The sequence below is a fragment of the Panulirus ornatus genome, chromosome 4 (genome assembly GCF_036320965.1).
Source record: "Panulirus ornatus isolate Po-2019 chromosome 4, ASM3632096v1, whole genome shotgun sequence".
In the NCBI taxonomy this organism is placed as follows: Eukaryota; Metazoa; Arthropoda; class Malacostraca; order Decapoda; family Palinuridae; genus Panulirus; species Panulirus ornatus.
This window is the reverse complement of record NC_092227.1, coordinates 84553837-84577869: the sequence shown is the minus strand read 5'-3', so window position 1 is coordinate 84577869 and position 24033 is coordinate 84553837. Positions and strand designations below refer to the sequence as shown.

Here is a 24033-nt window from a genome sequence, read left to right as displayed (position 1 = left end):
TCCTCCCCCACTCCCCTTATGTACTTTGTTCTCACCTTTTTCCATTCTGCACTCAGTCTCTCCTGGTACTTCCTCACACAAGTCTCCTTCCCAAGCTCACTTACTCTCACCACTCTCTTCACCCCAACATTCTCTCATCTTTTCTGAAAACCTCTACAAATCTTCACCTTCACCTCCACAATATAATGATCAGACATCCCTCCAGTTGCACCTCTCAGCACATTAACATCCAAAAGTCTCTCTTTTGTGCGCCTATCAATTAACACATAATCCAATAATGCTCTCTGGCCATCTCTTCTACTTACATACATATACTTAAGTATATCTCTCTTTTCAAACCAGGTATTCCCAATCACCAGTCCTTTTTCAGCACACAAATCTACAAGCTCTTCACCATTTCCATTTACAACACTGAACACCCCATGTACACCAATTATTCCCTCAACTGCCTTTGCATTCAAATCACCCATCACTGTAACCCAGTCTCGTGCATCAACACTACTAACACACTCACTCAGCTGCTCCCAAAACTCTTGCCTCTCATGATCTTTCTTCATGCCCAGGTGCATAGGCACCAATAATCACCCATCTCTCTTCATCCACTTTCAGTTTTACCCATATCAATCTAGAGTTTACTTTCTTACACTCTATCACATACTCCCACCACTCCCATTTCAGGAGTAGTGCTACTCCTTCCCTTGCTCTTGTCCTCTCACCAACCCCTGACTTTACTCCCAAAACATTCCCAAACCACTCTTTCCCTTTATCCTTGAGCTTCATTTCACTCAGAACCAAAACATCCAGGTTCCTTTCCTTAAACATACCACCTATCTCTCCTTTTTTCTCATCTTAGTTACATCCACACACATTTAGACACCCCAATCTGAGCCTTCGAGGAGGATAAGCACTCCCCGCGTGACTCCTTCTTCTGTTTCCCGTTTTAGAAAGTCAAAATACAAGGAGGGGAGGGTTTCTAACCCCCCCGCTCCCGTCCCCTTTTGCCACCTTCTACGACATGTGAGGAATGCATGGGAACTATTCTTTCTCCCCTATCCCCAGGGAGGGATAGGGGAGTTTACTGAACTGCCTCTCCTGCCTTAGCAAGGTAGCACCAGGAAAAAAGGAACAACAAAGTCATTTTCTTATTTTTTAACGAGTCAAAATCAAACATATAAAGAATTTGTCAGAGACTACATAGTAATAAAATATCACATCATTCTATTAATCAATTTGTTTGGAGATTTTAGTGTTAAATCCCAGCTAAGAGTACATTTCAATAAATTTCATTTAAGCTGGTGCATTATGCATGTGCCAAACCAACAACTATGAGTCCAAGTAAAAATTCATGCAAAGGGATTAGTCCTTTTTTAAACTAATAAAAGTCAGGGAATGATGATGATGTTAGGTGTATTCTACTATATAAATAAATGAACCACACTTTACAGATACAAAACCCCTAATTACACTCTCCATGAATGTAGGTGACAGATCTTTCAACAGGTACACACATATCCTCAGCATGCTGTCTTATAAATCTGAATTTTCAATTTAATCCACATGAGTAATTTACAATGAAGTATGTGCACAAAAAATTATTTCTAGTGTATAATGCTCAGTGGACACAGCACCTAAGCATATAACTATGAGCAAAACAAATGCTAATGGCATTACTCAATTGCACTTAAGATGTCCAAGATATTGCATCTTATTGTTAGTCATTCTGGTAACTACTGGATACATCATCCTTCATTAATTTTTAATCAATAACTTCCATAGTGCATCCATATAGATCCTAGCTGAAATCTACAGAGTAACTTCAAAAATTAATTCAAAAATATTTAATTCATCTGCTATGATAGGCCTGGGTAAATGAAACTTGATTATCATTTATATAACCTATGAACTTTACAGACTTGAATGATGCAAAATAATACTCTTGAAGCAAATCTCCATGTAATTACGAGAAGATACTCTTGACTGTCAGGTGACTGATTATATTATCAAGCATTACTCAGTGACCCTATACATTCTTTATTCATTTACAATAAGATACAGTGTATGGAAGAGTTAACAAAGAAGGACAGTACAATGTGTTAAGAATTTACAGAGTAGGCAGTTCAGGGTCTCTAAAGAGAAAAGAGCACATATTAGAAGTAATTAGTGAATGAGTGACTGGTTTACATGTACAATTTGAGTTAGATAAGGATGCATTATATCACAAGGCTGTTTCACATGTATACTAATGTAGTGACAGTCAACTACTAGTAATGAAATCACAGAATACTTTCAGGGTAGCCAATTTATGCAGCAGATATGCTTTAAACAATGAACTGATTAAGGAAAAAAACTGGAGGTGTGAAAAAAATATAAATAAAAATTAGAGTGAGTTTGGTTGATTCTATCAGCAAAAATGAAAATGTCATACTTGGTAAAACAAACAAGAGAGAAAGTTTCCATACATTTGAACTTCTTGGTATAACTTTAAACAAGGATAACTATATGGAAACCTGGATTATCAGACAAGTTTAGAACAGATAAAAAATCATTTCATAACCCTTTGAAGAGAAGTAACATGAGAAATAAATTTTGAAGAATGAAATGCTTTTTCTCTACAGGGCAGTGTCCCATAAGCTATGAGAGAATCTTCATGATTTCTCCAAGGGTTAAAAGCTTTTAACATACAATCTTTGAACCTTCTCTAACCACCCATTTACTGGCAGCAGCTCTAGATCACTCACGGTATGCAGCAGTTACCACTCAATGATGATATCCTCAGTTAGAGTTTTTATTGAAGAGAGGGAAAGGCAAGGCAGAAAATTTGCTTAAGGGACACTGACCCACAAAGAAACAGTTTTTTATTCCTCTAAACACTTCCCTCACCTGGATCAGTTTGTCCTATGAGCTATGGGAGCATAACAGCTAGGAGGTGGAGTTATTGAAAAACTTGAACAAATGAAAAGATAACCACAAGCATACCTTGAATTTATCTAATCCTCTGCCTCAAAGGAGGAGAGCCCAATGCCCAAAAGACTGGTCATACTAGTGGTTTGACAAGTGTTGATGAATGTCAAAGACTACTGTGAACCTCATCCAAGAAAAGATTCAGAGAGCCTAGCAAAAAAGTACCTTTCTAACATCCTGCTCTGACATACAGGCCAAGATGAACTAACAAAACCAACCTTTTAATCTCAAACAAAATGTTTCCTCAGATGGAGGTTTCAAACTGCCTTGACAAACCAAAAAAATCATTCCCCCTTGATAATGTCTGCAAATCTCAAGTTCTTCAAAAGTAGTCTTCAAAGAAGCAGCATCGGACACTCTAAGCTTTTACATGTAATCTTGCTAAAACCTGTGGTTGGAGAAATCTAAGCCCAAGAAATATTGAAATATATCTTTAACATTGAGAAGCCTCTTATTGCTAAACAGCAGAACAATCCTTGACTGTAACAATACCAAGACCCTTTCCAACCCTAACTTTAGTTGAAAGGGAGGAAAGGGAAGCACATCTCCTCAAGAAAAATAACCTAAGAAACTATCCCAAGAGAAAGAAATGCTCCCTTGGGAACTCCATTGTAGAGCTGAGGGTTTTGGAATGAATTCCTTGTGAATGCCTATGGTTTGTCGATTAGCTATAAAATTGGCTGTGGAGGGTTGTGTCAACTATCTTTTCTGTGAGGAGTGGATGGGATACAGTGTCAAGTGCTTTGCTGATATGTATTACCACTATTACAGTGCAAGAAGTTGATTGTGGATGGGTGGAGCCATCTATGATGTGTGAAGTCCACATGCAAGGTAGCACTAGAGAGCTTGGGTTTAGCTAAAGCCTTGATGTGTGGGTAAGAGAACATTATCTTCCTTGGTTCTGTCATGGATCATTTTTTTTTGAGGAGTTTGGAGATTGATAACAGCAGTGACACTGCACAATAGATGGAGGAGTAGTTAGGATGGCTTAGAGGGTTTCAGGATGGGCACTATGTTAGCAAGTTAAAAGATGCCTGGGATTTTCTTTTGCTGCCAGCAACAGAAGATAGGTCTTGTGAGTCCTTTGACTTTTTGGGGGCAGAATCTTTTTGGTGGAAATATATATTATCAAGGCCAGATGCATGAGCTCCTTATGATTTTAATTGCATTTTGAATGTCTGCAGATGTGAGGGGTGGGTGAGCAATTGTATCAGATGAAGTTTTAGGGCAGTTTTTCACAACTTCAATTTAAGGGTGCTGTTGGTATAGGGCTAATTTCTGATAATGTTTTATGTACACATCTGTGTGTTCTTTGGGATAGGTGTTGTTGTTTTTGGTTACAATTGCTTCATTTGTGGGCCTGGAATGGTATGAGATATGTGGATTTCCTCTATTGTTTGTGGTACATGATGTCAAGGAACCTGTTTGTTTTCCAGAAGTTATGTTAGAGATGATGTTGTTAAGAGTTTGAATCTACTGCATAGTCTTTGCTTAAAGCGAGTAGAATTGTTTGAGAGTGTTTCTTTGCTTTATGAAGTTTGTCATTTGTGGGGAGCCATTTGGTTTTTTTTTTCTGCTTTCTAAGCCCTTGTGGTACATGCTTTTTGTTTGCTTAGTTGGTGGTGTTGTTGAAGTAAGAGACAACATGACATGAGGATGAGAAACTATCTAGGGTGAAGTCTTGAAGCTTGATTTCTAAGTACCGTGTAAATGCTAGTCAATATGCTTTCTTATAGTTTGTGTATGTTTTCTTTGGTGACTAAGTGGGTTGGGTAAGCTGGTTGAAGTGCTTTCAGAAGTGATTGTTTGAAGTGCAGCAGAAATTGGTTGAGGCCAGTTTCTTCCAGTCAAAACCAAATTTTTAAAAGTTCTGGTTCTGGCCAGAACTTCAACAAAATAACCAGCCACAACTAGAATTTTTTCAAGATTAAGGACATGGATCTTCTTTGCACATAATATTTTTTGTGAAAGAAAAGGTTTATACTAGGAGTTTTGGGTGTTTCCTTTCAAAAAATGATGTTAAAATGTTTTTGATGTTAAATGTGTCTAAAACCAGCTATACTGACCCTAACCTACATGTGTGATAGAGTTAAGCCAATGTGGTAAAGCTCAGTGTTTTTCCTGTCTTTCATGGTGTGTGATTTTCAATTGTTCTTTCTGCACCAATTGCTGCTGCTTTCCACATTAATCCAGTTGTATTCAGAATGAGAAGGAAATATTTTGAATGTGCATAATTTCAAGCCTTCATTTGAAGCAAGTGTATATGTCACAATAAAGTAAGCCTGAAGATACAAAAGGCTAGCTAGCATATGTTTAATTGATTAAAGATAATTTTGACATCATCAGGTCAAAGATCACACCCACAACCTTACAATCAAATTTTCTTGACCAAAATTATTTTCCAGTTGAATATGATCTGTGAGTCCTCAATCTTGATGAATGCCATCTTTAAATTTTCAGCAAATATTTCTGTAGTTAAGCAAAAAAGTCTAATGGCTTAACAGTATGATTTACATACACATACAAAAAACTAGAAAAACACACATACACAATTATAAGATTTTTTGTACCTTGGCATTTTCATTTATGCCTACGTATACAGAGCATTTTGAATCTAACCCAATGAACTTTCCAATCCACAGCTGCAGCACAAAGCAGAAACTACACATAAATTTTCAAATTCTTCCCTGTCTATACAATCCTTCAATTCTGTCTCTGTTTAAAGTGCATTCAGTTGTTGCTAGACTAGTAGATACAAATCCTAGTTTTTCATTACAGACACATGTTACTTAACTTGCAGTTGATACTACACTGAATGGCTTAGTGTCGTTTTATCTGTTAATGGCTACATAGCTGTCAGGCAGATGCTATGTGTCAGTAAACACCCAATTTACTTTCCTTTATTCAAATAAGAAATTAAAAATGATAAATTACATAATCCAATATTTGCATTTCCCTAAAAATATCTTCATCACAGTTTTCACCCAGAAAAAGTTTGTTTCACTATTTAACAATATATATAAAGATATGGCACAACCCTGACACACACAAGATCCATCATACTGACATGGATTTCACATTTTTCCGTACATGTTATGTTCCATGCAATATAAGCCTCTATATCATGGTAAGCCTGAAATAGTTATCTGTATCATCATATCTCTCCATCAGGGGAAAATAAGGTGAGGAGAGACGATTTTAAATATTGTGTTCTCAGACCTCAATCCCAGACAAACAGTATAGACCATAAAATCCTCTGTGATAAATAATGCTGCTACGTCCTTAACATCTCCAACTTCAGGCAGAGATGTTAATCAATTTGGTGATTGCCACCACTGTCTTGCATAAGAAAACATGATGTAATAATTGTTGCTCATAAAAATCAAGTGATTTTATTACATATATCATATGTAATTTCTTTTCACTGACTTAAGTACAAACACAAACATACCTAGCACTATATCAGTATGGAACCAGAAAGACTGAATGCAAAGAGAGGGATGATAGTGACTGATTGAGGAAGAAAGGCAGTAATCAATAATGACCACTTCTGGCTGGTGATTCTGGAAGGAAATTTTTTCTGTTCCAATCAGTTCTAGCTCCAATCAGAACTTGAAATTTTGGCTACAAGAGTTCATTTAGTGTGCTTCAAGTGATACTTGTGAGGAGCCTTTGCATAAAAAAGGTAATGTTTGGTCAGGTTGGTTGACTGTGCAAGTTGAGGATGTTGACAGAATGCAGTTAATTTATGAACAGTCCACCAGTGGAATTTTAGGTGTGTGTTGGCAGGATGATGACATCACCACTGGGTGGTGACTGATCACTGGAGGAAAGCATGCTTAGAGTTAGCTAAAGAGAGCCACTACCACTGAATGGGTGATTAGTAGAGGGTGAGAGGCACTGACCTCAACAGAAGGAAGGGCTTAAGGGCTTTCTAACCCCTAGAGACCATGAAAATTCCCTCATAGCTCACGAGACAAACTGAACCTGGAGAGAAAAAAGTGAACCCAAATGTGTGGTAATGTCTGATTAAAAGTGTGCAATCCATAATGCTGTAATGGGTCTACAGCAGGAGAATAGTTAATAAAATGAGGCATATAGGAAGGCTGAAGATACTGTCAAAGGCCAAAGAACTGGAGAACATATGTAAAAGGAATATCTTCAGGGAAAAAATAGGGGAAAGTCTGTGGACTGTGTTGTGTGAAGGAGATTCTGCATAAGCCACCCTGCTGCACAGTGGAAAAAGGCATATAGGAAACAGACTGATAGCGTGTAATATCACACTGAAGGAGAGTATGGTCCTCCTCACTTTAAAAGATCAAATGTTTTCTTTGTTCTTTGCATGGTATATATGTTATTTGACAAATTCATGTTTAAATGGTTGTCTAAATAGATGTCATATCTTACTACGAATAAAAAAGATGAAGTCTGTACAGTGACTGACCAAAGGTCCACCCGTGTTACAGATATACTTATGTGGTAATGTAAATGGAAAATAAATTGTGGTACATAGCAATCATATATGGTATAATGACAGCACCTTATAATGACTTTTTTAACACATAAGGCTAAATTCTAAATTAATTTGTGTTTTGTGTGAGCTGCCTGTTCTCTGCAGACACTTACTGCCATAAGGTAGAAATGTACTGGAGTATTGTACTTAGGACAAGAATATGGCATTAATTGACAAGAGCATGGCAGCCCAGACATACACTTTTCATCAAAAATACTTGAGAAAGTGTGCCTCCATAGCCTATCTATTTACAAAGTGGTAGATCATGTACATCATATATGCAATTAATCTTGTATATACATTAGAAATTATACCTTATCACTTTCAATAAGAAACAACTGAAATGTGTGAAATTAGACAAATGCCAAAGCACAGAAAAAGTGCCTCACCAATTACTGAGAAATAATGTGACTGTCAGGGATATAAGATGCGACTCATGCCATTCTGTCAGATTTGATGACACATGACAAGTTATCACTGTTGTTAGCCTCCCCGTGACCATGGAAAAAAGTTTTGGGGACGAGGCCAACTTGCTCCGTCAGTCAGGTCGAAGTATATCTTTTTTCGGAATCACTTCTATCACTAAAACCTGATTGGGATATAAGACACACATTAGAATTATCTGTCATACTGAAGATCCTCATCACCAACTAACAATAATTTCAACTCTTTAAATAAATCTAATTTGAAATACTTGCTATCTTTACATGGTATATTAAATGAGCTTTAAATAAGTAAAGCTAACATTACTTTCATATGTCCGCTCAACAAAATATAAAATTGTTTGAATATTCAGCAACTAATGAAATGCATTTATAGCATAAGACGATTAACTTGGCAATCCTGGGTACCCAATGATTTGTTTGGCTTTGTTTTCATCCTAAAGGTGGCACCTACACCTATATCCTTTTGTAACTATTAACAAGATCCTCTCTCTCTTCAAGGTTTATAATTTTCCAAAATTCAGGAATACAGCAGAAGTAAATATTAATTTTTTTGCTTTGTTCAGTCACAGATGTTAGCTATGTGTAAATGAAGTCTTACCATAAACAGCTGGCACACTCAAAAGCTGTTCATAAGCCATTACTATACTTATAAGCACAAAACAGTATAAGATTTACAAGTAATAATTAGAAATCACCAAGCTTCATTTAATCAAAACACAACATACAGAGATACCTTCTTTACTGGAGCCTCATATAACAGATTTCATATAACGGATACAAAATATTTATTTATTGTATTTTATTATACTTTATCGCTGTCTCCCACGTTAGCGAGGTAGTGCAAGGAAACAGACAAAAGAATGCCCCAACCCACCCACACACACATTTATATACATACACATCCACACACGCACATATACATTCCTATACATTTCAACATATACATCTATATACATACACAGACATATACATATATACACATGTACATAATTCATACTTGCTGCCTTTATTCATTCCCTTCGCCACCCCGCCACACATGAAATGACACCCCCCTCCCCCCGCATGTGTGCAAAGCAACGCTAGGAAAAGACAACAAAAGCCACATTCATTCACAGTCAGTCTCTAGCTGTCATGTATAATGCACCGAAACCACAGCTCTCTTTCCACATCCCGGCCCCACAAAACTTTTCAGTGTTTACCCCAGATGCTTCACATGCCCTGGTTCAATCCACTGACAGCACGTCGACCCCGGTATACCACATCATTCCAATTCACTCTTTTCCTTGCATGCCTTTCACCCTCGTGCATGTTCAGGCCCCGATTGCTCAAAATTTTTTCACTCCATCCTTCCACCTCCAATTTGGTTTCCCACTTCTCCTCGTTCCCTCCACCTCTGACACATATATCCTCTTGGTCAATGAGTGGATGGGCCTTTCTTCATCTGTTTCCTGACTCTACCTCACTGACATGGGAAACGGCAAGGTAGCACCAGGAAACAGACAAAGGAAGGCAACATCCACTTACACTCATTCTCTAGCTATCATGTCATATGCAATGCACATGTACGTCTATATGCATATTTGTATATATATATGTGTATTAGAGTGGCTGTGTTTTTCTTCATCTGTGTCCTGGTGCTACCTTGCTAACAGGAAATGGCGATAATGTATGAAAAAAATGGTCAAGGAAAAGAATCTCTTAGCATCCTCTATAACCAAGTCATCCACTCCATCCTAAACTCCATCTCACCTGCCAGGTCTTCCACCCTCTCAAAAGCAAGTATAATAAAGATGCAAACCAAACATAAAATCAGTTCTCCTGTTATCGGTCATTTTTACGTAATCCCTTGTTTAACAATCTCTAGTTGCCTAGCTACCACAAACATTTAACACCTACACACTAAAACAATTCAATCCCACTTCAACATGATCAGCACTCAATTTTATGCAACAAAACTTAACCCCTTCCACCTAAACCACTCCATAACTAACCACCAACAATACTCAAGTAGTAACAAAAAATTTACCCATCTCGCACCTCAGCAATCTTCACTGCCAAATCTGCCCCCCAACCTCAACAAACACAACAATGACAAAAACACTTACACAATGAAATGAGCCAACAAAAACTAAACACTGCCTCACCAGACACAGACCCATCTAAAACCATGCTCCCTGTGCATCCATAAATAAATGTCACTTTCTCATCTATGCTTGGAAAATCATCTATCTGTATAACTCTGCAAACACCTATGCATTGTATCACAAGACCTTTCACACTCTCAGTGCATATACCTCAATAAAGACACTAAACACTTTCTCCCTACATTGACACACAAATACACTTTATGACCTATGGTCCCTCCCTTTGGATGTGGCTGACCTTATGAGAGCTGTGGGAGCCCTATACAGATATAAAGAACTCCTAAAGCAGGAAGCATATAAACACACTTATTTTCTGCCACATATACGTTGTATCACTAGAACACAATCTCGCTGAAGAATTTCTCGCCCTAAAAGAACCATCCTTTCCCAACTACTGAGTACAGAGTAGCCTTAAAGCTACATGATCTGGAGAAGAGGTCCTGGGGTTAAAAATAATGATGTTAGATAAGTACACCATTCAATATTAAGTAAATAATAAAAAGAAAGTAAAATACTGATACATGAAAAGGCAACCCCTGTCTTGACTGTACATGATCCTAAATAACTGCTTGCTGTAAAAGGATGACAGTGATAGGGTCAACAATGTCAGCCTGAAGGTCACAGACTGAAGGTGCAGACCCAAAAAGAACAAGTGACTATGTTCAAACTTGGGTGATGCATGTAAGGTGAAGACCGGAAATGTCCTGATTCATATATCCCTAAGGAATATGTTTCACACTCATGGGACAAAGCACTGGTACGAGAATAAGCAATATAGAATTAAAAATACAGAGTTGCCAACATGGATATATCCAAAACCAGAAAAGGATGCACTTAATATAGCTTTTTTGAAAAATCAATTATTATTCAAGATCCAAGGTTTTATTATATCCACTTACATATTAACATATACAAATATTCTTCAAACTGTTCATACACTATCAATACTTACATCCTGCCCTATAAGTTCCTTCTATCTTTGTAAGGTTCCAACAGCACTCGGGTAACTGGCCACATCCATCATTGGGACTATGGTCATAAAGTGTGGTGATGTTGTGTGTCTCCATTATGGTGACTGCATCATGGGCATGAAGAGACTTATATATATAAAATTGCTTTGTGTTCTGACACTACTCTGTGATAAGAAATGCAGACTATTTATTGGGATCATTATTTGTTGACCGTTTCATCATATATCTACCCAAAACCTGAACAATGAGTGGCAAGTGTTTGGACAGGCAGTGTATTGAGTGTCTATCAAAAGTATACAGCTTGTGTAAAGGTTTTTACAAAATGAAAGCAATATTTTATGATATCAGAATTCATCAAGAAAAATGGAAACATGGAATTAGATGACAAAAATTATAAATTACCAATTAGAGTTCAAATTTTGGGAGAGGAATCTGGCCAAGAACTTGTTTTTGTATAGTTTTCATGGAGAATACTTTCAGTAGAAGAAACCCTTTGGTTTCAGCATCAAGACTGTTTCTGTTATCACAGTGTCATGAACACATTCATCATCCCATCAGACACAACATTTTTGTGTCATCCTGACCATGACCCATCTTCAATGCTCCTTCATTCACTCCCAAGTCCATCTCCCCACTTTAAGGAACAAATTTGTAAGAAGCATGTATGGTCTTTGAATTATCTTGAATAGCTGAAGGTGTTCAGGTTGAATTATCTTGAATAGCTGAAGGTGTTCAGGTTTTTTGATCAACAATTGACTTGACAATGATGGCCTTAATGACCCTGGCAGTCGAAAGGCCCAAAAAACCAAACTTCCAAATATCATCTCTCTTTGATTGTGCTATTAGAGGGGAACAGATCCATTTCAACAGTTAGAATGTATTTCCTTGAGAAGTAACCCCCTACATGTGTAAAATTCTTGTGACTACTTTTCATTTCCTGACATTATCAGAAATCGTAAGAAGTCGTAAAGAATGAAAGTCATGATTTCCAGCAGAAGTAAGAAAGGAATTTCAAAACTGTTAATTTCACATCATTTTGTTTATTTATGATTGCCCCAGGTCTTTGTGTTACAAAGGACCTTTTCCCAGGAACTCCCACAGCTCCAGACCTGTGTTACTTACCATAACAGTGAAATGATGGGCTCTTTAAGAGTGAAGAGTTCCTTGATGAGACACTACTTCCAATGATACAGACTTTCCAAGGGTGACCCCTTACTCATAGTATTATGCAAAAAAAAAAAAAAAAAAAATTTCCTTAAGGCTGAAAAACACCTTTCTGCTTCTGCATTTCTCATTGGTATTAGTAAGAATTACAGTTTCTGAAAATGTAGATTATCAATGGGTGTGGTTCATAATCTAATAAGTATATAAGATTTTCTGTGTTGCATAAATCTCTACTGTAGAGTAAACTGGGTTCAGATCTAAGTTTGTCTTTTTGGAGCATAGAGTATGCCAATGTCAAAATTTATAGACTACATGTGTGAATATGAAACACTGGGCATCTGGACTAGATAATTATCCATATGCAATGATGCCTAAGAGAAACTGAGATCATGGGTGTACAGTAATACTGTACCATGGCATGAAGCACTGATAGTAATTGGAGTTACACCCCTTCCATTTTCCTGTTTAGTTGCAACATCAGTAATTATTTAAAATGTTGTTCTTGTGTGTTTTGAAAACTTAGTCTAAGTTCCCCAAAACTGAAGTTTGTTTATCAGGAATCTACACAGCCACTTTTTTAATAAATTTTCCATATAAGCTTTTGCTTCAGGTATCAGCTCCAGTGCTTACCAAATGTGCCTAGGAATGATTTCAAAGATGTGATTTATTTCCTGTAGCTTTATCCTAGGGAAAATGCAAGTTAAAATATAGTTTTATGGTAACAATTCAAGGTACTTTTTCTGAAGTGTACAGTGGTGTATTACAGGTGAGACACAGTCTACCACTTTTCAATGAAGGCAAATTATTTTTCATTCTCTAGTTTAAGATTTTAGTTTTCATTTCACACTCTGTTTTCTAACTGGTTAAAGGTTTACCTGCCATCTCTCTCTCTCTCTCTCTCTCTCTCTCTCTCTCTCTCTCTCTCTCTCTCTCTCTCTCCACAAACTCACATACATAGAATTTTTTTTTTTTTTTTTGCTTTGTTGCTGTCTCCCGCGTTTGCGAGGTAGCGCAAGGAAACAGACGAAAGAAATGGCCCAACCCACCCCCATACACATGTATATACATACGTCCACACACGCAAATATACATACCTACACAGCTTTCCATGGTTTACCCCAGACGCCTCACATGCCTTGATTCAATCCACTGACAGCACGTCAACCCCGGTATACCACCTCGCTCCAATTCACTCTATTCCTTGCCCTCCTTTCACCCTCCTGCATGTTCAGGCCCCGATCACACAAAATCTTTTTCACTCCATCTTTCCACCTCCAATTTGGTCTCCCTCTTCTCCTCGTTCCCTCCACCTCCGACACATATATCCTCTTGGTCAATACAACAGACCCATCTAAAACCATGCTCCCTGTGCATCCATAAATAAATGTCACTTTCTCATCTATGCTTGGAAAATCATCTATCTGTATAACTCTGCAAACACCTATGCATTGTATCACAAGACCTTTCACACTCTCAGTGCATATACCTCAATAAAGACACTAAACACTTTCTCCCTACATTGACACACAAATACACTTTATGACCTATGGTCCCTCCCTTTGGATGTGGCTGACCTTATGAGAGCTGTGGGAGCCCTATACAGATATAAAGAACTCCTAAAGCAGGAAGCATATAAACACACTTATTTTCTGCCACATATACGTTGTATCACTAGAACACAATCTCGCTGAAGAATTTCTCGCCCTAAAAGAACCATCCTTTCCCAACTACTGAGTACAGAGTAGCCTTAAAGCTACATGATCTGGAGAAGAGGTCCTGGGGTTAAAAATAATGATGTTAGATAAGTACACCATTCAATATTAAGTAAATAATAAAAAGAAAGTAAAATACTGATACATGAAAAGGCAACCCCTGTCTTGACTGTACATGATCCTAAATAACTGCTTGCTGTAAAAGGATGACAGTGATAGGGTCAACAATGTCAGCCTAAAGGTCACAGACTGAAGGTGCAGACCCAAAAAGAACAAGTGACTATGTTCAAACTTGGGTGATGCATGTAAGGTGAAGACCGGAAATGTCCTGATTCATATATCCCTAAGGAATATGTTTCACACTCATGGGACAAAGCACTGGCACGAGAATAAGCAATATAGAATTAAAAATACAGAGTTGCCAACATGGATATATCCAAAACCAGAAAAGGATGCACTTAATATAGCTTTTTTGAAAAATCAATTATTATTCAAGATCCAAGGTTTTATTATATCCACTTACATATTAACATATACAAATATTCTTCAAACTGTTCATACACTATCAATACTTACATCCTGCCCTAGGAGTTCCTTCTATCTTTGTAAGGTTCCAACAGCACTCGGGTAACTGGCCACATCCATCATTGGGACTATGGTCATAAAGTGTGGTGATGTTGTGTGTCTCCATTATGGTGACTGCATCATGGGCATGAAGAGACTTATATATATAAAATTGCTTTGTGTTCTGACACTACTCTGTGATAAGAAATGCAGACTATTTATTGGGATCATTATTTGTTGACCGTTTCATCATATATCTACCCAAAACCTGAACAATGAGTGGCAAGTGTTTGGACAGGCAGTGTATTGAGTGTCTATTAAAAGTATACAGCTTGTGTAAAGGTTTTTACAAAATGAAAGCAATATTTTATGATATCAGAATTCATCAAGAAAAATGGAAACATGGAATTAGATGACAAAAATTATAAATTACCAATTAGAGTTCAAATTTTGGGAGAGGAATCTGGCCAAGAACTTGTTTTTGTATAGTTTTCATGGAGAATACTTTCAGTAGAAGAAACCCTTTGGTTTCAGCATCAAGACTGTTTCTGTTATCACAGTGTCATGAACACATTCATCATCCCATCAGACACAACATTTTTGTGTCATCCTGACCATGACCCATCTTCAATGCTCCTTCATTCACTCCCAAGTCCATCTCCCCACTTTAAGGAACAAATTTGTAAGAAGCATGTATGGTCTTTGAATTATCTTGAATAGCTGAAGGTGTTCAGGTTGAATTATCTTGAATAGCTGAAGGTGTTCAGGTTTTTTGATCAACAATTGACTTGACAATGATGGCCTTAATGACCCTGGCAGTCGAAAGGCCCAAAAAACCAAACTTCCAAATATCATCTCTCTTTGATTGTGCTATTAGAGGGGAACAGATCCATTTCAACAGTTAGAATGTATTTCCTTGAGAAGTAACCCCCTACATGTGTAAAATTCTTGTGACTACTTTTCATTTCCTGACATTATCAGAAATCGTAAGAAGTCGTAAAGAATGAAAGTCATGATTTCCAGCAGAAGTAAGAAAGGAATTTCAAAACTGTTAATTTCACATCATTTTGTTTATTTATGATTGCCCCAGGTCTTTGTGTTACAAAGGACCTTTTCCCAGGAACTCCCACAGCTCCAGACCTGTGTTACTTACCATAACAGTGAAATGATGGGCTCTTTAAGAGTGAAGAGTTCCTTGATGAGACACTACTTCCAATGATACAGACTTTCCAAGGGTGACCCCTTACTCATAGTATTATGCAAAAAAAAAAAAAAAAAATTTTCCTTAAGGCTGAAAAACACCTTTCTGCTTCTGCATTTCTCATTGGTATTAGTAAGAATTACAGTTTCTGAAAATGTAGATTATCAATGGGTGTGGTTCATAATCTAATAAGTATATAAGATTTTCTGTGTTGCATAAATCTCTACTGTAGAGTAAACTGGGTTCAGATCTAAGTTTGTCTTTTTGGAGCATAGAGTATGCCAATGTCAAAATTTATAGACTACATGTGTGAATATGAAACACTGGGCATCTGGACTAGATAATTATCCATATGCAATGATGCCTAAGAGAAACTGAGATCATGGGTGTACAGTAATACTGTACCATGGCATGAAGCACTGATAGTAATTGGAGTTACACCCCTTCCATTTTCCTGTTTAGTTGCAACATCAGTAATTATTTAAAATGTTGTTCTTGTGTGTTTTGAAAACTTAGTCTAAGTTCCCCAAAACTGAAGTTTGTTTATCAGGAATCTACACAGCCACTTTTTTAATAAATTTTCCATATAAGCTTTTGCTTCAGGTATCAGCTCCAGTGCTTACCAAATGTGCCTAGGAATGATTTCAAAGATGTGATTTATTTCCTGTAGCTTTATCCTGGGGAAAATGCAAGTTAAAATATAGTTTTATGGTAACAATTCAAGGTACTTTTTCTGAAGTGTACAGTGGTGTATTACAGGTGAGACACAGTCTACCACTTTTCAATGAAGGCAAATTATTTTTCATTCTCTAGTTTAAGATTTTAGTTTTCATTTCACACTCTGTTTTCTAACTGGTTAAAGGTTTACCTGCCATCTCTCTCTCTCTCTCTCTCTCTCTCTCTCTCTCTCTCTCTCTCCACAAACTCACATACATAGAATTTTTTTTTTTTTTTTTGCTTTGTTGCTGTCTCCCGCGTTTGCGAGGTAGCGCAAGGAAACAGACGAAAGAAATGGCCCAACCCACCCCCATACACATGTATATACATACGTCCACACACGCAAATATACATACCTACACAGCTTTCCATGGTTTACCCCAGACGCTTCACATGCCTTGATTCAATCCACTGACAGCACGTCAACCCCGGTATACCACCTCGCTCCAATTCACTCTATTCCTTGCCCTCCTTTCACCCTCCTGCATGTTCAGGCCCCGATCACACAAAATCTTTTTCACTCCATCTTTCCACCTCCAATTTGGTCTCCCTCTTCTCCTCGTTCCCTCCACCTCCGACACATATATCCTCTTGGTCAATCTTTCCTCACTCATTCTCTCCATGTGCCCAAACCATTTCAAAACACCCTCTTCTGCTCTCTCAACCACGCTCTATTTATTTCCACACATCTCTCTTACCCTTACGTTACTTACTCGATCAAACCACCTCACACCACACATTGTCCTCAAACATCTCATTTCCAGCACATCCATCCTCCTGCCCACAACTCTATCCATAGCCCACGCCTCGCAACCATACGACATTGTTGGAACCACTATTCCTTCAAACATACCCATTTTTGCTTTCTGAGATAATGTTCTCGACTTCCACACATTCTTCAAGGCTCCCAGAATTTTCGCCCCCTCCCCCACCCTATGATCCACTTCCGCTTCCATGGTTCCATCCACTGCCAGATCCACTCCCAGATATCTAAAACACTTCACTTACTCCAGTTTTTCTCCATTCAAACTCACCTCCCAATTGACTTGACCCTCAACCCTACTGTACCTAATAACCTTGCTCTTATTCACATTTACTCTTAACTTTCTTCTTTCACACACTTTACCAAACTCAGTCACCAGCTTCTGCAGTTTCTCACATGAATCAGCCACCAGCGCTGTATCATCAGCGAACAACAAATGACTCACTTCCCAAGCTCTCTCATCCCCAACAGACTTCATACTTGCCCCTCTTTCCAAAACTCTTGCATTCACCTCCCTAACAACCCCATCCATAAACAAATTAAACAACCATGGAGACATCACATACCCCTGCCGCAGACCTACATTCACTGAGAACCAATCACTTTCCTCTCTTCCTACACGTACACATGCCTTACATCCTCAATAAAAACTTTTCACTGCTTCTAACAACTTGCCTCCCACACCATATATTCTTAATACCTTCCACATAGCATCTCTATCAACTCTATCATATGCCTTCTCCAGATCCATAAATGCTACATACAAATCCATTTGCTTTTCTAAGTATTTCTCACATACATTCTTCAAAGCAAACACCTGATCCACACATCCTCTACCACTTCTGAAACCACACTGCTCTTCCCCAATCTGATGCTCTGTACATGCCTTCACCCTCTCAATCAATACCCTCCCATATAATTTACCAGGAATACTCAACAAACTTATACCTCTGTAATTTGAGCACTCACTCTTATCCCCTTTGCCTTTGTACAATGGCACTATGCACGCATTCCGCCAATCCTCAGGCACCTCACCATGAGTCATACATACATTAAATAACCTTACCAACCAGTCAACAATACAGTCACCCCCTTTTTTAATAAATTCCACTGCAATACCATCCAATCTGCTGCCTTGCCGGCTTTCATCTTCCGCAAAGCTTTTACTACCTCTTCTCTGTTTACCAAATCATTTTCCCTAACCCTCTCACTTTGCACACCACCTCGACCAAAACACCCTATATCTGCCACTCTATCATCAAACACATTCAACAAACCTTCAAAATACTCACTCCATCTCCTTCTCACATCACCACTACTTGTTATCACCTCCCCATTTGCGCCCTTCACTGAAGTTCCCATTTGCTCCCTTGTCTTACGCACTTTATTTACCTCCTTCCAGAACATCTTTTTATTCTCCCTAAAATTTAATGATACTCTCTCACCCCAACTCTCATTTGCCCTTTTTTTCACCTCTTGCACCTTTCTCTTGACCTCCTGTCTCTTTCTTTTATACATCTCCCACTCAATTGCATTTTTTCCCTGCAAAAATCGTCCAAATGCCTCTCTCTTCTCTTTCACTAATACTCTTACTTCTTCATCCCACCACTCACTACCCTTTCTAATCAACCCACCTCCCACTCTTCTCATGCCACAAGCATCTTTTGCGCAATCCATCACTGATTCCCTAAATACATGGTTGCTTTTTTCTAAAACTCATGAATTGTCAGTAATGTAAGAAATAAATATTTCTACTCATTAAGCAGGTAGCAGTTGGTAGGCAGCTAGCAACCAGAGAGGTATATTATCAGTACTACCCGCCTGAGTATCGAGAGGGTCATTGATGACTGTGTGGTAAGCCAGCACTTCAGTGGTGTCAAGTTGCACTCTTTAGACTCATATAGCTGTCTTTTCTTTCTGCCTCACCAAAATGTGGACTGCTGGCATTTTGTCCAGAAACTTACAAGCTCTCCTTGTCACACATAACATCAAACAACACATAACTTATACAACTCATTCTTCCGAACTCTAGATTTTTCTGCAGTAAGTGCTATCCGCTAGCCCTGCGTTTTGGCAAAATGGTTAGAGTAATGGAGATAGTAGTAAATACGAACATTAGACAGGAGCATTAGGTAGAATCTTTAGGTAGAAATAATAGATAGGAACATTAGCTGGGAGTATTAGGTAAAAGTAGTAGGGTGGAACATTAGGCAGACACATTAGGTAATAGCAGCTGATGGGAACATTAGGCAGGAGCCTTTGAAAACACTGGACAAAAGGTGCCCTCTGCCAGTGACCTGTTAAGGGTGAGGTGCTAAAGGCTACAAAGCGGCACTGGAATTTACCGGTTATGGAGACTCTTGCCAAAGTCATCCCCTCGAGGGAGCTCCCAAAGGAAACAAGCATGAGAGGTACAGACAAGTAGATAGAAATAGGAATACAATAGAATAGTTGGCAACTCTGAAAATAAATGAATCTATCATTTCATTTGTCACACTGTCAGGCTTATAAAAACAGTTGCTGCAGTACTTACATACTCCATAAGTGAAGAATTATCACATCGTTGTCTTGCCAATCGCCAGTGAAGGCCAAGTTTGTGATAAAGGTTGGTATTTTCTGCTTCTAGAGTCTTCTCTATCGCATTTCGAGTCTGCATAAAAACAACCTTGGTTAACAAAATGAAAAACACTCTTTACCAAAATTTTAAGTAATTAATAAACTATACTGTACAGCTACTGATATTTTTAATAAAACAAAAGCAGGAGCAATATTCCTTTGTTTTTAGTGCTTCTTTTTAATTCATATATAATGAATAGTTCTCTAAATACAAAACATAAGTGAATTCATAACAAACACTTCATGTCATAAAAATTTCAACATACAATGAATATTTTTTTTTTTTTTTTTTTTTATTGTCGCTGTCTCCCGCGTTTGCGAGGTAGCGCAAGGAAACAGACGAAAGAAATGGCCCAACCCCCCCCATACACATGTACATACACACGTCCACACACGCAAATATACATACCTACACAGCTTTCCATGGTTTACCCCAGACGCTTCACATGCCTTGATTCAATCCACTGACAGCACGTCAACCCCTGTATACCACATCGCTCCAATTCACTCTATTCCTTGCCCTCCTTTCACCCTCCTGCATGTTCAGGCCCCGATCACACAAAATCCTTTTCACTCCATCTTTCCACCTCCAATTTGGTCTCCCTCTTCTCCTCGTTCCCTCCACCTCCGACACATATATCCTCTTGGTCAATCTTTCCTCACTCATTCTCTCCATGTGCCCAAACCATTTCAAAACACCCTCTTCTGCTCTCTCAACCACGCTCTTTTTATTTCCACACATCTCTCTTACCCTTACGTTACTTACTCGATCAAACCACCTCACACCACACATTGTCCTCAAACATCTCATTTCCAGCACATCCATCCTCCTACGCACAACTCTATCCATAGCCCACGCCTCGCAACCATACAACATTGTTGGAACCACTATTCCTTCAAACATACCCATTTTTGCTTTCCGGGATAATGTTCTCGACTTCCACACATTTTTCAAGGCTCCCAAAATTTTCGCCCCCTCCCCCACCCTATGATCCACTTCCGCTTCCATGGTTCCATCCGCTGACAAATCCACTCCCAGATATCTAAAACACTTCACTTCCTCCAGCCTCTCACCATTCAAACTCACCTCCCAATTGACTTGACCCTCAACCCTACTGTACCTAATAACCTTGCTCTTATTGACATTTACTCTTAACTTTCTTCTTCCACACACTTTACCAAACTCCGTCACCAGCTTCTGCAGTTTCTCACATGAATCCGCCACCAGCGCTGTATCATCAGCGAACAACAACTGACTCACTTCCCAAGCTCTCTCATCCCCAACAGACTTCATACTTGCCCCTCTTTCCAAAACTCTTGCATTTACCTCCCTAACAACCCCATCCATAAACAAATTAAACAACCATGGAGACATCACACACCCCTGCCGTAAACCTACATTCACTGAGAACCAATCACTTTCCTCTCTTCCTACACGTACACATGCCTTACATCCTCGATAAAAACTTTTCACTGCTTCTAACAACTTGCCTCCCACACCATATATTCTTAATACCTTCCACAGAGCATCTCTATCAACTCTATCATATGCCTTCTCCAGATCCATAAATGCTACATAGAAATCCATTTGCTTTTCTAAGTATTTCTCACATACATTCTTCAAAGCAAACACCTGATCCACACATCCTCTACCACTTCTGAAACCACACTGCTCTTCCCCAATCTGATGCTCTGTACATGCCTTCACCCTCTCAATCAATACCCTCCCATATAATTTACCAGGAATACTCAACAAACTTATACCTCTGTAATTTGAGCACTCACTCTTATCCCCTTTGCCTTTGTACAATGGCACTATGCAAGCTATTTGCCATTCCACTTTTGGTGGAATTTTCGAACAAGTGACAAGCAATGCAAGATGACTACCATTTCCACTTGCAGACAAATACAGTTTCTGTCAACTCCACTTCATGGACACGTCAAACAGTAATCAAATCTTTCAATTATCATTTTTGAGTTTAATATTTTTTGTTGGTGTTTCTCTTTAGGCTGCAGTTTCTAAAAGTTTACCCATCTTTCCATAAACTCCATCTACATGGGGTGAATCAAGGGCATACAGATATGTACTTCATGAGGACACCTAACAGCCTGGGGTGAGCTTACCACCCTGTTATCTATAATCACATCTAAATAATGCTTCTGGCATGCCATTTTTGCACTCTAATAGTTTCCTCCAAAAAAGAAAGATTTTCCAGTCCATTATACTGAAAAGAAAATTTTTTCTGTTAAACAAAGGAATAATCCTCTACACAATATACAGGTGTTATTCCCAATGAGGTGTCTAGAAAGCTTCAATGAGACAGAACCTGAAAAGAAAGCAACCAAACTAACTAAACTCTATGCAAAAAATATGAAACTCCACCTTCCCATTGTTCATGCATCTCCTCAGCTAGGTGGCTAGCTGACAGAGAAGTTGTCATTGTATATATGAATGACCAGGCAAAAGAATTAAAATCTGTGTGGAAAGAAGGAAGAACAAACCATGAGGATAAAAATTAGCAAAAATTCCATCATACTTTTCTTCAACAATTTCAGTTGTTCTTTGCCAATGATACAGCTCTTGTGGCTGATTTGTGTGAGAAACTGCAGAGGTTGGTAAATGAGTTTGGAAAAGTGTGTGAAAGGAGAAAGTTGAGGGTAAATGTGAATAAGAGCAAGGTTATTAGGTTCAGTAGGGTTGAGGGACAAGTAAATTGGGATATAAGTTTGAATGGAGAAAAATTGGAGAAGTGCAGTGTTTTAGATATCTAGGAATGGAAGTGGAAGTGAGTCACAAGGTGGGGGAGGGGGCGACGGTTCTGGAAGCAAAAAAAAGTGTGGAGGGAGAGAATGTTCTCTTGAAGAGCAAAAGTGGGTATGTTTGAAGGAATAGTAGTTCCAACAATGCTATATGGTTGTGAGGCATGAGCTATAGATAGGATAGTATGGAAGAGGGTGGATGTGTTGGAAATGAAATGTTTGAGGACAATATATGGTGTGAGTTGGTGTGATCGAGTAAGTAATGAAAGAGTAAGAGAGATGTGTGGAAATAAAAAGTGTGTTTTTTTGAGAGAGCAGAAGAGGGTGTGATGAAATGGTTTGGACATATGGAGAGAATGAGTAAGGAAAGTTTGACAAAAAGTATATATGTGTCAGAGGTGGAGGGAACCAGGAGTAGTTGACCAAACTGGAGGTGGAAGGATGGAGCGAAAAGGATTTTGAGCAATTGGGGCCTGAACATACAGGAGGGTGAGAAGTGTGCAAGGAATAGAGTAAATTGAAACGATGTGGTATACCAGGGTCAACATCCTGTCAATGGACTGAACCAGGGCATGTGAAGTGTCTGAGGTAAACCATGGAAAGGTCTATGGGGCCTGGATGTGGATATGGAGCTGTGGTTTCAGTACATTACACATGACAGATAGAGACTGAGTGTGAACGAATGTAGCCTTTTTTTTTTCTGTTTTCCTGGCACTACCTCACTGAAGCGGGGGGCAGCGATGCTTTTTCCTTTGGGGCAAAGTGGAACTGGGAATGGATTGAAGGCAAACAAGTATGAATACATACATATGTATGTATGTGTATATACATGTTGATATGTATAAGTATTTGTCTGTATATGGACGTGTATGGGCCTATATATATATATTTCATACTATTTGCCATTTCCCGTGTTAGCAAGGTAGCGTTAAGAACAGAGAACTGGGCCTTAGAGGGAATATCCTGACCTGACCCCCTTCTCTGTTCCTTCTTTTGGAAAATTAAAAAAAAACAAGAGAGGGGAGGATTTCCAGCCACCCGCTCCCTCCCCTTTTAGTTGCCTTCTACGACACGCAGGGAATACGTGAGAAGTATTCTTTCTCCCCTATCCCCAGGGATAATATATATATATATATATATATATATATATATATATATATATATATATATATATATATATAGAAAGAAAGAAAGAATATATATATATATATATATATATATATATATATTTTTTTTTTTTTTTTTTTATACTTTGTCGCTGTCTCCCGCGTTTGCGAGGTAGCGCAAGGAAACAGACGAAAGAAATGGCCCAACCCACCCCCATACACATGTATATACATACGTCCACACACGCAAATATACATACCTACACAGCTTTCCATGGTTTACCCCAGACGCTTCACATGCCTTGATTCAATCCACTGACAGCACGTCAACCCCGGTATACCACATCGCTCCAATTCACTCTATTCCTTGCCCTCCTTTCACCCTCCTGCATGTT

At 38.5% G+C, this 24033-nt stretch overlaps 1 protein-coding gene across 1 annotated transcript in view; it reads right to left on the bottom strand.

Annotated features, from left to right (window-relative positions):
- Positions 1 to 1134: 1134 nt before the first annotated feature.
- LOC139746078 (cysteine-rich hydrophobic domain-containing protein 2) overlaps positions 1135 to 24033 on the bottom strand; it is a 47061-nt gene continuing 24162 nt past the window's right edge. Inside the window, exons 3-4 of the mRNA XM_071656919.1 lie at positions 19690 to 19806; positions 1135 to 8063 (exon numbers count right to left, since the gene is read on the bottom strand). Of these exons, the coding sequence (XP_071513020.1) occupies positions 8013 to 8063; positions 19690 to 19806 (168 nt within the window). The 3' untranslated portion in view covers positions 1135 to 8012. The remainder of the gene's footprint in view (positions 8064 to 19689; positions 19807 to 24033) is intronic.